We start from the raw sequence: 16,500 nt of genomic DNA on the forward strand, positions 1-16,500 counted from the left end.
CCTCAGCGTGTACCCTGCCACTACATACTAAAGGAACCCTCAGCGTGTACCCTGCCACTACATACTAAAGGAACCCTCAGCGTGTACCCCGCCACTACATACTAAAGGAACCCTCAGCGTGTACCCTGCGACAACATATTAAAGGAACCCTCAGCGTGTACCCTGCCACTACATACTAAAGGCACCCTCAGCGTGTACCCCGCCACTACATACTAAAGGAACCCTCAGCGTGTACCCCGCCACTACATACTAAAGGAACCCTCAGCGTGTACCCCGTCACTACATACTAAAGGAACCCTCAGCGTGTACCCCGTCACTACATACTAAAGGAACCCTCAGCGTGTACCCCGCCACTAAATACTAAAGGAACCCTCAGCGTGTGCCCTGCCACTACATACTAAAGGAACCCTCAGCGTGTACCCTGCCACTACAGACTAAAGGAACCCTCAGCGTGTACCCTGCCACTAGATACTAAAGGAACCCTCAGCGTGTACTCTGCCACTACATACTAAAGGAACCCTCAGCGTGTACCCGCCAGTACATACTAAAGGAACCCTCAGCGTGTACCCTGCCACTACATACTAAAGGAATCCTCAGCGTGTACCCCACCATTACATACGAAAGGCACCCTCAGCGTGTACCCTGCCACTACATACTAAAGGCACCCTCAGTGTGTACCCTGCCACTACATACTAAAGGAACCCTCAGCACGTACCCGCCACTACATACTAAAGGAACCCTCAGCGTGTACCCCGCCACTACATACTAAAGGAACCCTCAGCGTGTACCCGCCACTACATACTAAAGGAACCCTCAGCGTGTACCATGCCACTACATACTAAAGGCACCCTCAGCGTGTACCCTGCCACTACATACTAAAGGAATCCTCAGCGTGTACCCTGCCACTACATACTAAAGGAACCCTCAGCGTGTACCCTGCCACTACATACTAAAGGCACCCTCAGCGTGTACCCCGCCACTACATACTAAAGGAACCCTCAGCGTGTACCCTGCCACTACATACTAAACCTAAGCGTGTACCCTGCCACTACATACTAAAAGAACCCTCAGCGTGTACCCTGCCACTACATACTAAAGGAACCCTCAGCGTGTACCCTGCCACTACATACTAAAGGAACCCTCAGCATGTACCCCGCCACTACATACTAAAGGAACCCTCAGCGTGTACCCCGCCACTACATACTAAAGGAACCCTCAGCGTGTACCCTGCCACTACATACTAAAGGAACCCTCAGCGTGTACCCCGCCACTACATACTAAAAGAACCCTCAGCGTGTACCCTGCCACTACATACTAAAGGCACCCTCAGCGTGTACCCCGCCACTACATACTAAAGGAACCCTCAGCGTGTACCCTGCCACTACATACTAAAGGAACCCTCAGCGTGTACCCTGCCACTACATACTAAAGGACTCCTCAGCGTGTACCCCGCCACTACATACTAAAAGAACCCTCAGCGTGTACCCTGCCACTACATACTAAAGGAATCCTCAGCGTGTACCCTGCCACTACATACTAAAGGCACCCTCAGCGTGTACCCTGCCACTACATACTAAAGGACCCCTCAGCGTGTACCCCGCCACTACATACTAAAAGAACCCTCAGCGTGTACCCTGCCACTACATACTAAAGGCACCCTCAGCGTGTACCCTGCCACTACATACTAAAGGAATCCTCAGCGTGTACCCCGCCACTACATACTAAAGGAACCCTCAGCGTGTGCCCTGCCACTACATACTAAAGGAACCCTCAGCGTGTACCCTGCCACTACAGACTAAAGGAACCCTCAGCGTGTACCCTGCCACTAGATACTAAAGGAACCCTCAGCGTGTACCCTGCCACTACATACTAAAGGAACCCTCAGCGTGTACCCGCCAGAACATACTAAAGGAACCCTCAGCGTGTACCCTGCCACTACATACTAAAGGAATCCTCAGCGTGTACCCCGCCACTACATACTAAAGGCACCCTCAGCGTGTACCCTGCCACTACATACTAAAGGCACCCTCAGTGTGTACCCTGCCACTACATACTAAAGGAACCCTCAGCATGTACCCGCCACTACATACTAAAGGAACCCTCAGCGTGTACCCCGCCACTACATACTAAAGGAACCCTCAGCGTGTACCCGCCACTACATACTAAAGGAACCCTCAGCGTGTACCATGCCACTACATACTAAAGGCACCCTCAGCGTGTACCCTGCCACTACATACTAAAGGAATCCTCAGCGTGTACCCCGCCACTACATACTAAAGGCACCCTCAGCATGTACCCTGCCACTACATACTAAACCTCAGCGTGTGCCCGCCACTACATACTAAAGGAACCCTCAGCGTGTACCCTGCCACTACATACTAAAGGAATCCTCAGCGTGTACCCTGCCACTACATACTAAAGGAACCCTCAGCGTGTACCCCGCCACTACATACTAAAGGAATCCCCAGCGTGTACCCTGCCACTACATACTAAAGGCACCCTCAGCGTGTACCCAGGCACTACATACTAAAGGAACCCTCAGCGTGTACCCCGCCACTACATACTAAAGGAACCCTCAGCGTGTACCCCGCCACTACATACTAAAGGCACCCTCAGCGTGTACCCCGCCACTACATACTAAAGGAACCCTCAGCGTGTACCCTGCCACTACATACTAAAGGAACCCTCAGCGTGTACCCCGCCACTACATACTAAAGGAACCCTCAGCGTGTACCCTGCCACTACATACTAAAGGAACCCTCAGCATGTACCCCGCCACTACATACTAAAGGAACCCTCAGCGTGTACCCTGCCACTACATACTAAAGGAACCCTCAGCGTGTACCCTGCCAATACAAACTAAAGGCACCCTCAGCGTGTACCCCGCCACTACATACTAAAGGAACCCTCAGCGTGTACCCGCCACTACATACTAAAGGAACCCTCAGCGTGTACCCGCCACTACATACTAAAGGAACCCTCAGCGTGTACCCTGCCACTACATACTAAAGGCACCCTCAGCGTGTACCCTGCCACTACATACTAAAGGAATCCTCAGCGTGTACCCCGCCACTACATACTAAAGGCACCCTCAGCGTGTACCCTACCACTACATACTAAACCTCAGCGTGTGCCCGCCACTACATACTAAAGGAACCCTCAGCGTGTACCCTGCCACTACATACTAAAGGAATCCTCAGCGTGTACCCTGCCACTACATACTAAAGGAACCCTCAGCGTGTACCCCGCCACTACATACTAAAGGAACCCTCAGCGTGTACCCTGCCACTACATACTAAAGGAACCCTCAGCGTGTACCCTGCCACTACATACTAAAGGAATCCTCAGCGTGTACCCTGCCACTACATACTAAAGGAACCCTCAGCGTGTACCCCGCCACTACATACTAAAGGAACCCTCAGCGTGTACCCTGCCACTACATACTAAAGGCACCCTCAGCGAGTACCCTGCCACTACATACTAAAGGAACCCTCAGCGTGTACCCCGCCACTACATACTAAAGGTACCCTCAGCGTGTACCCCGCCACTACATACTAAAGGAACCCTCAGTGTGTACCCCGCCACTACATACTAAAGGAACCCTCAGCGTGTACCCCGCCACTACATACTAAAGGAACCCTCAGCGTGTACCCCGCCACTACATGCTAAAGGAACCCTCAGTGTGTACCCACCACTACATACTAAAGGAACCCTCAGCGTGTACCCCGCCACTACATACTAAAGGTACCAAGAGCGTGTACCCCGCCACTACATACTAAAGGAACCCTCAGCGTGTACCCTGCCACTACATACTAAAGGCACCCTCAGCGTGTACCCTGCCACTACATACTAAAGGAACCCTCAGCGTGTACCCCGCCACTACATACTAAAGGCACCCTCAGCGTGTACCCCGCCACTACATACTAAAGGAACCCTCAGCATGTACCCCGCCACTACATACTAAAGGAACCCTCAGCGTGTACCCTGCCACTACATACTAAAGGCACCCTCAGCGTGTACCCTGCCACTACATACTAAAGGAACCCTCAGCGTGTACCCCGCCACTACATACTAAAGGCACCCTCAGCGTGTACCCTGCCACTACATACTAAAGGAACCCTCAGCGTGTACCCCGCCACTACATACTAAAGGAACCCTCAGCGTGTACCCTGCCACTACATACTAAAGCAGTGGTTCTCAACCTTTTTGGGGTCCTGGACCCCCTGCATATTTTTGATCGACCCTGAGGACCCCTCCCACCCGATCTGGAGGCTAGGGTGCAATTTGATAGAAACAGCAGAAACTGCATTTTAAATTGCATTATGGCATTTATTCACTCTATTCACAACACAACAGCATAGTTTCCAGAAATATGTAACAAAACAGGATATTTATGGCATAAATATCCTATCTGCATAAATTTTATGCAGCATGTTCTGAACATTATGTAACAAAACAGAACTTTTATATAGTAGCTTTCAACAACAACAAGAAATATGAAATATTTCTTCTATGAAATATGAAACCAGGAAGAACAGAAAAACTACAACTCCCACACTTGGACTACAACTCATCTATGTAGGTGTGACTGAGCACCTTAATGAATCTTAATTGATTAGTTTGTTGTATGCTCCATCTGTTTGTGCCCTGAGGAAGGTCTCTGACCGAAAGCTTGGCAATTTAATGAATAAAAGGATCTAAGTGTGCAGACATTTTTTCTTGTTTTAACAGTCTTTCGGTTTTGTTTTGCACCTTTTCATCGTGAGTGCGGTGTGATTCGTTTAAATATAGTAGCTTTCAGAAATATGAATGTAATGAAACAGATTTCATCTTCTGAACATTATATAACAAAACAGAACTTTTATATAGTAGCTTTAAGAAATATGAATGTAATGAAACAGATTTTTTATGCACTTTTCAAGAACAAAAACAAACATAAGTATGAAATCTCAATGAATATAACATATAATTAAGCAATAATATAATAATTATGTAACTAAGCCTTGGTTTTATCTGTAGAGGCAGATGGTGTGTGTGTTATCAAAGCAAAGCATCCTCACGTCTGTTTTTGTGTCACTTGGGTGTGGTGTAGTGAGGTTTGTAACATTAGCTTAATTTTGAGCGCCAACCGGAACCTTGCAAGTTAATGAGTTTTACCACATCAGCTTCCTGAAAATATTTTTATATATCTTATATTTTATATATTATACAACTCTGTAGTTTAGCTAGATAAAGGTCTCAGTCACATTTGAACAAAATTTTTTTTTTAAAGATATTTTATTTTCACGGACCCCTTGCAATTACACCACGGACCACTAGGGGTCCGCGGACCCCCGGTTGAGAATCACTGTACTAAAGGAACCCTCAGCGTGTACCCCGCCACTACATACTAAAGGAATCCTCAGCGTGTACCCCGCCACTACATACTAAAGGAACCCTCAGCGTGTACCCCGCCACTACATACTAAAGGAACCCTCAGCGTGTACCCCGCCACTACATACTAAAGGAATCCTCAGCGTGTACCCCGCCACTACATACTAAAGGAATCCTCAGCGTGTACCCCGCCACTACATACTAAAGGAATCCTCAGCGTGTACCCCGCCACTACATACTAAAGGAACCCTCAGCGTGTACCCCGCCACTACATACTAAAGGAATCCTCAGCGTGTACCCCGCCACTACATACTAAAGGAACCCTCACCGTGTACCCCGCCACTACATACTAAAGGAACCCTCAGCGTGTACCCTGCCACTACATACTAAAGGAACCCTCAGCGTGTACCCCGCCACTACATACTAAAGGAATCCTCAGCGTGTACCCCGCCACTACATACTAAAGGAATCCTCAGCGTGTACCCCGCCACTACATACTAAAGGAACCCTCAGCGTGTACCCCGCCACTACATACTAAAGGAACCCTCAGCGTGTACCCCGCCACTACATACTAAAGGCACCCTCAGCGTGTACCCCGCCACTACATACTAAAGGCACCCTCAGCGTGTACCCCGCCACTACATACTAAAGGCACCCTCAGCGTGTACCCCGCCACTACATACTAAAGGCACCCTCAGCGTGTACCCTGCCACTACATACTAAAGGAACCCTCAGCGTGTACCCCGCCACTACATACTAAAGGAACCCTCAGCGTGTACCCCGCCACTACATACTAAAGGAACCCTCAGCGTGTACCCTGCCACTACATACTAAAGGCACCCTCAGCGTGTACCCCGCCACTACATACTAAAGGCACCCTCAGCGTGTACCCCGCCACTACATACTAAAGGCACCCTCAGCGTGTACCCCGCCACTACATACTAAAGGCACCCTCAGCGTGTACCCCGCCACTACATACTAAAGGAACCCTCAGCGTGTACCCCGCCACTACATACTAAAGGCACCCTCAGCGTGTACCCCGCCACTACATACTAAAGGCACCCTCAGCGTGTACCCCGCCACTACATACTAAAGGCACCCTCAGCGTGTACCCCGCCACTACATACTAAAGGAACCCTCAGCGTGTACCCCGCCACTACATACTAAAGGAACCCTCAGCGTGTACCCCGCCACTACATACTAAAGGAACCCTCAGCGTGTACCCCGCCACTACATACTAAAGGAACCCTCAGCGTGTACCCCGCCACTACATACTAAAGGAACCCTCAGCGTGTACCCCGCCACTACATACTAAAGGCACCCTCAGCGTGTACCCTGCCACTACATACTAAAGGAACCCTCAGCGTGTACCCTGCCACTACATACTAAAGGAACCCTCAGCGTGTACCCCGCCACTACATACTAAAGGCACCCTCAGCGTGTACCCCGCCACTACATACTAAAGGAACCCTCAGCGTGTACCCTGCCACTACATACTAAAGGAACCCTCAGCGTGTACCCCGCCACTACATACTAAAGGAACCCTCAGCGTGTACCCCGCCACTACATACTAAAGGAACCCTCAGCGTGTACCCCGCCACTACATACTAAAGGAACCCTCAGCGTGTACCCCGCCACTACATACTAAAGGAACCCTCAGCGTGTACCCCGCCACTACATACTAAAGGAACCCTCAGCGTGTACCCCGCCACTACATACTAAAGGAACCCTCAGCGTGTACCCCGCCACTACATACTAAAGGAACCCTCAGCGTGTACCCTGCCACTACATACTAAAGGAACCCTCAGCGTGTACCCCGCCACTACATACTAAAGGCACCCTCAGCGTGTACCCGCCACTACATACTAAAGGAACCCTCAGCGTGTACCCTGCCACTACATACTGAAGGAACCCTCAGCGTGTACCCCGCCACTACATACTAAAGGAACCCTCAGCGTGTACCCCGCCACTACATACTAAAGGAACCCTCAGCGTGTACCCCGCCACTACATACTAAAGGAACCCTCAGCGTGTACCCCGCCACTACATACTAAAGGAACCCTCAGCGTGTACCCCGCCACTACATACTAAAGGAACCCTCAGCGTGTACCCCGCCACTACATACTAAAGGAACCCTCAGCGTGTACCCTGCCACTACATACTAAAGGAACCCTCAGCGTGTACCCCGCCACTACATACTAAAGGCACCCTCAGCGTGTACCCGCCACTACATACTAAAGGAACCCTCAGCGTGTACCCTGCCACTACATACTGAAGGAACCCTCAGCGTGTACCCCGCCACTACATACTAAAGGAACCCTCAGCGTGTACCCTGCCACTACATACTAAAGGAACCCTCAGCGTGTACCCCGCCACTACATACTAAAGGAACCCTCAGCGTGTACCCGCCACTACATACTAAAGGAACCCTCAGCGTGTACCCTGCCACTACATACTAAAGGAACCCTCAGCGTGTACCCCGCCACTACATACTAAAGGAACCCTCAGCGTGTACCCCGCCACTACATACTAAAGGCACCCTCAGCGTGTACCCTGCCACTACATACTAAAGGAACCCTCAGCGTGTACCCCGCCACTACATACTAAAGGAACCCTCAGCGTGTACCCCGCCACTACATACTAAAGGCACCCTCAGCGTGTACCCGCCACTACATACTAAAGGAACCCTCAGCGTGTACCCTGCCACTACATACTGAAGGAACCCTCAGCGTGTACCCCGCCACTACATACTAAAGGAACCCTCAGCGTGTACCCTGCCACTACATACTAAAGGAACCCTCAGCGTGTACCCCGCCACTACATACTAAAGGAACCCTCAGCGTGTACCCGCCACTACATACTAAAGGAACCCTCAGCGTGTACCCTGCCACTACATACTAAAGGAACCCTCAGCGTGTACCCCGCCACTACATACTAAAGGCACCCTCAGCGTGTACCCTGCCACTACATACTAAAGGAACCCTCAGCGTGTACCCCGCCACTACATACTAAAGGCACCCTCAGCGTGTACCCGCCACTACATACTAAAGGAACCCTCAGCGTGTACCCTGCCACTACATACTAAAGGAACCCTCAGCGTGTACCCGCCACTACATACTAAAGGAACCCTCAGCGTGTACCCTGCCACTACATACTAAAGGAACCCTCAGCGTGTACCCCGCCACTACATACTAAAGGAACCCTCAGCGTGTACCCTGCCACTACATACTAAAGGAACCCTCAGCGTGTACCCCGCCACTACATACTAAAGGCACCCTCAGCGTGTACCCTGCCACTACATACTAAAGGAACCCTCAGCGTGTACCCCGCCACTACATACTAAAGGCACCCTCAGCGTGTACCCCGCCACTACATACTAAAGGCACCCTCAGCGTGTACCCTGCCACTACATACTAAAGGAACCCTCAGCGTGTACCCCGCCACTACATACTAAAGGAACCCTCAGCGTGTACCCGCCACTACATACTAAAGGAACCCTCAGCGTGTACCCTGCCACTACATACTAAAGGAACCCTCAGCGTGTACCCCGCCACTACATACTAAAGGAACCCTCAGCGTGTACCCTGCCACTACATACTAAAGGCACCCTCAGCGTGTACCCGCCACTACATACTAAAGGAACCCTCAGCGTGTACCCTGCCACTACATACTAAAGGAACCCTCAGCGTGTACCCGCCACTACATACTAAAGGAACCCTCAGCGTGTACCCTGCCACTACATACTAAAGGAACCCTCAGCGTGTACCCCGCCACTACATACTAAAGGAACCCTCAGCGTGTACCCTGCCACTACATACTAAAGGAACCCTCAGCGTGTACCCCGCCACTACATACTAAAGGCACCCTCAGCGTGTACCCTGCCACTACATACTAAAGGAACCCTCAGCGTGTACCCCGCCACTACATACTAAAGGCACCCTCAGCGTGTACCCCGCCACTACATACTTAAAAAGATACACCATGTGGACCACTCTGTACTGAAATGTACATTTTTCTGAAAGCACACAAATAAGCACAAGTTCAAATTATCTCATCTTACCTCCACGCATAATGTAAACGCTGCTGAATTTTCTTCTTTCTTCTTACTTTTTCTTGCCATTTGTTTGTTGGCTGTGTGTCAGCTGATAAAACCATCGATATATTTTTGTCCTGGTGTCCCAAACACTGAGCCTTCTGGAAATGTGATTGTGTTTGTACAGCAAAAAAAAAAACACAAAACATTCACAGCTTTTATTTTTCATTAAACAAAGCCACTACTCTGTTCTAACTTATTTCGTACTATTTTTGCCCCATAAAAGGAGTTATAATTCATCTTTCATGACGTTCAAATCATGTTTTGAGGAAAATACTGTACTTCCCACTTCTGTTAAGCAACTACAGCATCTCACATGACACTGCTTTTCGGCTTCTAGTCACGTGACCCATAGCGGCTGAACCCGCATCCTATTGGACACTGGATCATGTCCGCGCACGGTTGCCAATTGTTCTATTTTTACACACTCTCATAAGAAAATGGTTCTGCAATTGATGCAAAGTGAGCAATTTGGCAAAGCTACTGTTCGAGATATTTAGCCTTTAAACAGGCAAAACAGTAAAATAGCAAAATAATTTAATTATGTCTCTTAGTTTCCGTAAATTTAAATAACTTTTTTAAAGTCATTTTGTGATAATTTTGGGTTTTATGAATTGCAACTAAGAGATACATATCTCATCTCATCTCATCTCATCTCATCTCATCTCATTATCTCCAGATGCTTTATCCTGTTCTACAGGGTCGCAGGCAAGCTGGAGCCTATCCCAGCTGACTACGGGCGAAAGGCGGGGTACACCCTGGACAAGTCGCCAGGTCATCACAGGGCCGACACATAGACACAGACAACCATTCACACTCACATTCACACCTACGGTCAATTTAGAGTCACCAGTTAACCTAACCTGCATGTCTTTGGACTGTGGGGGAAACCGGAGCACCCGGAGGAAACCCACGCGGACACGGGGAGAACATGCAAACTCCGCACAGAAAGGCCCTCGTCGGCCATGGGGCTTGAACCCGGACCTTCTTGCTGTGAGGCGACAGTGCTAATCACTACACCACTGTGCCGTCCAGTGTGCAATTACCATTATTTATTTATTTTACTAAAATCATCATATCTATGCATCCATAAAAGATTTTTTTTCCAAAATTCCAAACCTATGATCTTCTTGCAGTGTCCCTTTACAGAGAGCTGATTTTAAGGTGAATTGAACCTGTTTGAATTTTTAAGGTAAAGTCCCTACAGTAATCACGGAATTGGCGCCAAGGAAAAGGCCACTGCAAGATTAATTTATAATTCATAATTCATCACTCTGTGATAAACTTCCCTGTGTATTTCTGAATCTTGTCATTACCTTTTTGTCCACTGAAACACGTGTGATGTTATATAACATCTAAAAACATGATTTCAATATCAAATGAATGGACACGCCATCCTGTTATCTCTCTTAACTCATCGTTTTTTCTGTATTTATAGGATCTGAAAGAGATTCTCTCACAACATGAGCAAAATTTACGCTGTTCAATTACTACTGTATCCTCAGGTACTATTAACACGTCATATCCATCTTCCGTCAAATATGCGATTTTCCGATGTGAAAATCAGCACTTTCCAGTCACAAGACAAAGCAATTCTACAGAGATGCGAGTGCATTCTACGTCAGAAGCTTTCAAAAAATAAAGGAAAAATTCCCAGTGAGAGATCAAATCTTGACGAATCTGTCACTGGTCAATCCTGAGAACCATGATGATGTGAAACCAGAGCAGATTTTGACTTTGGCAGAGAGATTTCCAAATGCAATGAAGGCAGATGCCAGAGAACAACTCCATTTAGAAGTCCTGGATTATGTCTAATCTAACCTGGAAGCACTGGTGCCAAATTATAAAAAAATTACCAGTTGATGAGATCTGGGGGAAGCTGTCCAAAGTCACATCTGTGAGCTCAGGGCAGTTGAGATTCAGGGAGCTCTGTCAGCTGATGAAGCTGCTATTGGTGCTGCCAAATTCTAACTGTGATGTGGAAAGGGCGTTCAGCATGGTGCGTCACATCAAGACAGAATTTAGGAGTCAGATGTCTCACCAAAATCTGATGTCTTGCAAGATTAACAAGTTTATTGACACAGAGTGTTACAAGGTGGAAATGTCTGGAAAATTGCTCAAATCTACAAAGCAAGCAACCTCTAAATACAATGAAAGCTTGCAAAAGGAACAGGCATAGAACATAGGAAAGGAAAGAGCCCTTTAGGCCTAGGCCTACAAGTACAATTGCATTCATTGTCATTCATGCAATTCATACATTGTTCTGTTATATTCATCTGTGTTTTGGTATCTAAGTAAAGCAATGTTCTGTGGTGAAATATCTATCTATCCTAGTCATCCTTACTTAAAGGGCGGGGTGTCCAGATTCAATCAGTAAGGAGCTTAATATATGGCACATTGTAGTTATCATAGTTTATGGGTTGGGGGCAGCTAAGTCCCCAAGTCAGGGTGTCAGCTATGGCCCTGTCCACACGGCAACGGATTCAGGTGAAATTGATAAAATTGTTTATCGTTTCGGCCTGGCGTCCACACGGCACCAGCGTTTTGGGTGCCCCAAAACGAAATCTTTTGAGAACGGGTTCCAGAGTGAAAAAATCTGGCAATGGCGCCGTTTGCGAAGTCGTCTGGATGAGTAGAACGGATTTGTTTACGATGACGTCACAACCACATGACTGTCAGTGCTTCACGCCGGGTAGAAGTGTAACGAACTCGATGCGAGTTGTCAACAAATCCTATAACTTGGTTCATGAAACGCGCTGACAAAATATTTTCACTGTGAACATTTATTGTGTAATGGTGCAAAGTGAGAGAGAGAGAGAGAGAGAGAGAGAGAGAGAGAGAGTGAGATAATAGCCCTTAGGGCAGAGTCTTTAGTCCAAACACTGCGGAAGCAGTACCAAACCGCGCACCGCCCGTGCGCTTTCCAAAAACAAAAACAATCCCGCCAGCAAAAATAGGAAAAAAAAGGAGCGATCTCACCTCTTCAGATGTTGGTTTAAGTCCGACAATACATTCCTTAAAAAGGGCGTAGAAGAACAAAGTAATCCATCAACGTGTAGCATTCAATTTATTCCGGACCATTAAAGAATTCTGGAGGATATCAGAATGTTGGCGTACCGGCTTCCATCTACCCCCATTCATTCCTCTTTCCGCGTCTTTCATTTTACGCTACTGATTAATAATCAAAACCTTATGTGGCTAATGCTACAGAAGAAGGGGTTTATGCGCATGCGTCTACTTCTTCTATTGTTCTGGTGTCTCCGATGGGACTGTCTTACAGCGCACGTAGTGGTGTGGCATGTGTATTGCATCGTTTTCAGCAAGCATTGCGTTGCCATATGAACCTGATATTTTACTGATCCGTTGCCCATGTGGACGCGATATTTTTAAAAAAAATCTCGTTGCCATTGTCGTGTGGATGTAGGCTATGAATCTGAGTGAATTGACTGAATTCAGGTATTGTTCATCTCCAAAAGGCCACCCCAAAATCCACCAGAATGCGGGAAATCACATCAACCAAATACAAAATTTTCTGGGGGAGTACCCCCATACCCCCTGGCAATGTATTTGTCCCCCCCCCCAAATCCAGGGGACCTCCCTGAAATGAATTTTGTCAGGTTCGGATGTCTGGATTTGAGCAGCCCAAAACAACACAAGCGTAGGGGATTTTAACGACGAGCCAGGCACTCCAGCGGTAATACTGCTTTGTGAACAGTGAGCTTCACTGACCATCATTTCAGGTCTTGCAGCTCTCATGAGGCAGATATGACGTCGGATGCAACCCACCTGTACATTCAGGATGGAGGCAGAGGGGCATTTCCTCATCTCCTCATTTTCCACCAGCCACACATTAGATTCGTTTTGTATTTTCCATTTGTTAGCTTCTGTTGGGGTAGAAGGGGTGGACTGCCACTTCTGTTATTCTGTTTTCTCCTGTTTAGGGAGGTAAGTGTTTGTCATTTGGTTTCTTTTAGGTTAATTTTTTATTAGTTAGAACTGTTTTGTTTGTTATTTTGGCCTTGGTCCAACCTGAAGTCAAACTCAGGCTGCTATATTTCTCTTTATGTAAATAAAAACCCACTTTTATCACCTTAAATTTGTTTGTTCTTGTGGCTGCTTGGAGTTGGGGAAGATGGTGAGGAATGAAGATGTACAATATCTATCTATCTATCTATCTATCTATCTACAGTGGTGCTTGAAAGTTTGTGAACCCTTTAGAATTTTCTATATTCCTGCATGACCTAAAACATCATCAGATTTTCACACAAGTCCTAAAAGTAGATAAAGAGAACCCAGTTAAACAAATGAGACAAAAATATTATACTTGGTCATTTATTTATTGAGGAAAATGATCCAATATTACATATCTGTGAGTGGCAAAAGTATGTGAACCTCTAGGATTAGCAGTTAATTTGAAGGTGAAACACTGAACAACAATGGTGTGCATGGCAGGGTTGCAAGGAGAAAGCCACTGCTCTCCAAAAAGAACATTGCTGCTCGTCTGCAGTTTGCTAAAGATCACGTGGACGAGCCAGAAAGCTATTGGAAAAATGTTTTGTGGATGGGTGAGACCAAAATAGAACTTTTTGGTTTAAATGAACAGCGTTATGTTTGGAGAAAGGAAAACACTGCATTCCAGCATAAGAACCTTATCCCACCTGTGAAACATGGTGGTGGTAGTATCAGGGTTTGGGACTGTTTTGCTGCATCTGGGCCAGGACGGCTTGCCATCACTCATGGAACAATGAATTCTGAATTATACCAGCAAATTCTAAAGGAAAATGTCAGGACATCTGTCCATGAACTGAGTCTCAAGAGAGGTGGGTGGGTCATGCAGCAAGACAACGACCCTAAGCACACAAGTTGTTCTACCAAAGAATGGTTAAAGAAGAATAAAGTTAATGTTTTGGAATGGCCAAGTCAAAGTCCTGACCTTAATCCAATCGAAATGTCGTGGAAGGACCTGAAGCGACCAGTTCATGTGAGGAAACTCACCAACATCCCAGAGATGAAGCTGTTCTGTCCAGAGGAATGGGCTAAAATTCCTCCAAGCCAGTGTGCAGGACTGATCATCAGTAATCGGAAACGTTTAGTTGCAGTTATTGCTGCACAAGGGGGTCACACCAGATACTGAAAGCAAAGGTTCACATACTTTTGCCACTCACAGATATGTAATATTGGATCATTTTCCTCAATAAATAAATGAAGTATAATATTTTTGTCTCATTTGTTTAACTGGGCTCTCTTTATCTACTTTTAGGACTTGTGTGAAAATCTGATGATGTTTTAGGTCATATTTATGCAGAAATATGGAAAATTCCAAAGGGTTCACAAACTTTCAAGCACCACTGTATCTATCAACACACACCTTGTTTTGCACAGCCTAAATAAAATTCTTGAATGATAATCTGTGATGTATGTATTCCTGTTGCTCAAAAATACAAAACTGATCAAATTCATGTTTGTGTGTTTACGCATCTTAAATACCTGGGCCGATAGATATGTGTCTGGAAAATGGTTGAAGCATCTCAGTTTTCTTGATGCGATCATGTATGATATGGATAGGATTTCTCACAACCAATATGTGGGCATTTTTATATTTTATCGACTGTTTAAGTCTCCTAATGAAGTGGGGGAGACCTGTTGTTTTGGACAGAATGAACATGATGCAATAATGACACCAGTGGTTCCTCATGAGAACGTTGCAGGGCAAAAGAGGAGTAAAACAGTCTACTGTAAATCGTTCACTTTGATCAGCCATGTAAATCAAGTGGGTTCTAAAGTTCTTGCCTTCCTATAGGGACTACAAGACAGCTAAAAGTCCCTGTGGAGCTGGAAGGCTGCTGCAGCAAGCCAAAGCACCATGGATGCTTGTAATCTTGACACATCCTTTTTTTTAATACATCTTTACAAGGGAAGTAAATTGTTATGAACAGACTGTACTCACAGAAACATTGTAAAAGTGCAATTTATTAATTTAGACGTGAAGACATTTCAACAAGACATTTGAGAAGATCTGAGAAAAGATGGACCGCTTCTCCGTTCTGGAATTTTTGTTGTCTTGGTGGAGCAAAAATTCGTAGCCTCGATTCCTCACGTTGTAAAATAGTTTAAGTGCAAAGTCCCACAAATCCACCTCAGAGATGTTATCAGCAGCTAGTTGTGGAAATTGGTCGAACAACAGGCGAACAACTTCTGCTGCAATTTTTGAGCTCTGTGCCATGCGATTCTTGGCAGAAATCCTCTGTTCAAGATGGACGGGCTGCTTCTTCTGATTCTCCGTCCTGGAGTTCACGCTGTCTGAACCTCTCTTCTGTAGAATGGCAAATAGACAACGTCATTACACATCCATAGAAGCATCAATACATGACAATACTCCAGTAATTTATAATATAATGGTAATATTTATACTATTCTAATATCATTACAACAGCGTACAGCAGAATGAGCATATTTTCCAGTCAATATATCACGATAAGACATGCTGCCACTAAAGTTTGGAAAAAAAAAAAAAACGTTTAAGCTTTTTGTTGTACAAGTCACCTCAGTTATCTTGGCTTTCTCAAGCTAACCTACTCTAGGAAAATCTCGAACACAATGAAAACATCTTAGCAAACGTATGTAATATTTAGCATCATGGGCTCACTGCCATAGGTGGATTAAAAGTATTTTTCTTCTGTTACCATGATGACATCAATACATATGGATATCAAAATACAAAAATAATGTACTAATGCATGTAAGTAAGTGCTGAAGCTCAACTGGCCATCCCTGTTCCAGTGCCAATGGGCTAATAAAAGAAAAACTTGAAGTAGCTTTACTCTCTAAGTTACAGCACCTTCTAGTGGCAAGATGCAGTCTGGATATAATAATGCAGGATATAAAATATGCTGAAGGATTGATCTAAAAAATATTTTTACCTTGAAGGGATTCTTCAGTTTTGGAATCCTGAGTCTCTTTTTGATGTTCTGGCTGTACGAGGTAGCGTCAGGTGTTTCCTCAGTGTCTGAAAAAGCCTTCAGTATCAGCTGTAG

At 46.2% G+C, this 16,500-nt stretch overlaps 1 protein-coding gene across 1 annotated transcript in view; it reads right to left on the reverse strand.

Annotated features, from left to right (window-relative positions):
* abcb6b (ATP-binding cassette, sub-family B (MDR/TAP), member 6b) overlaps positions 1 to 9,770 on the reverse strand; it is a 138,300-nt gene extending 128,530 nt beyond the window's left edge. The window contains exon 1 of the mRNA XM_060930174.1: positions 9,434 to 9,770. Coding sequence (XP_060786157.1) covers positions 9,434 to 9,493 — 60 coding nt within the window. The 5' untranslated portion in view covers positions 9,494 to 9,770. The remainder of the gene's footprint in view (positions 1 to 9,433) is intronic.
* Positions 9,771 to 16,500: the final 6,730 nt, after the last annotated feature.

The sequence above is a fragment of the Neoarius graeffei genome, chromosome 9, assembly GCF_027579695.1.
Source record: "Neoarius graeffei isolate fNeoGra1 chromosome 9, fNeoGra1.pri, whole genome shotgun sequence".
NCBI classification, from domain to species: Eukaryota; Metazoa; Chordata; class Actinopteri; order Siluriformes; family Ariidae; genus Neoarius; species Neoarius graeffei.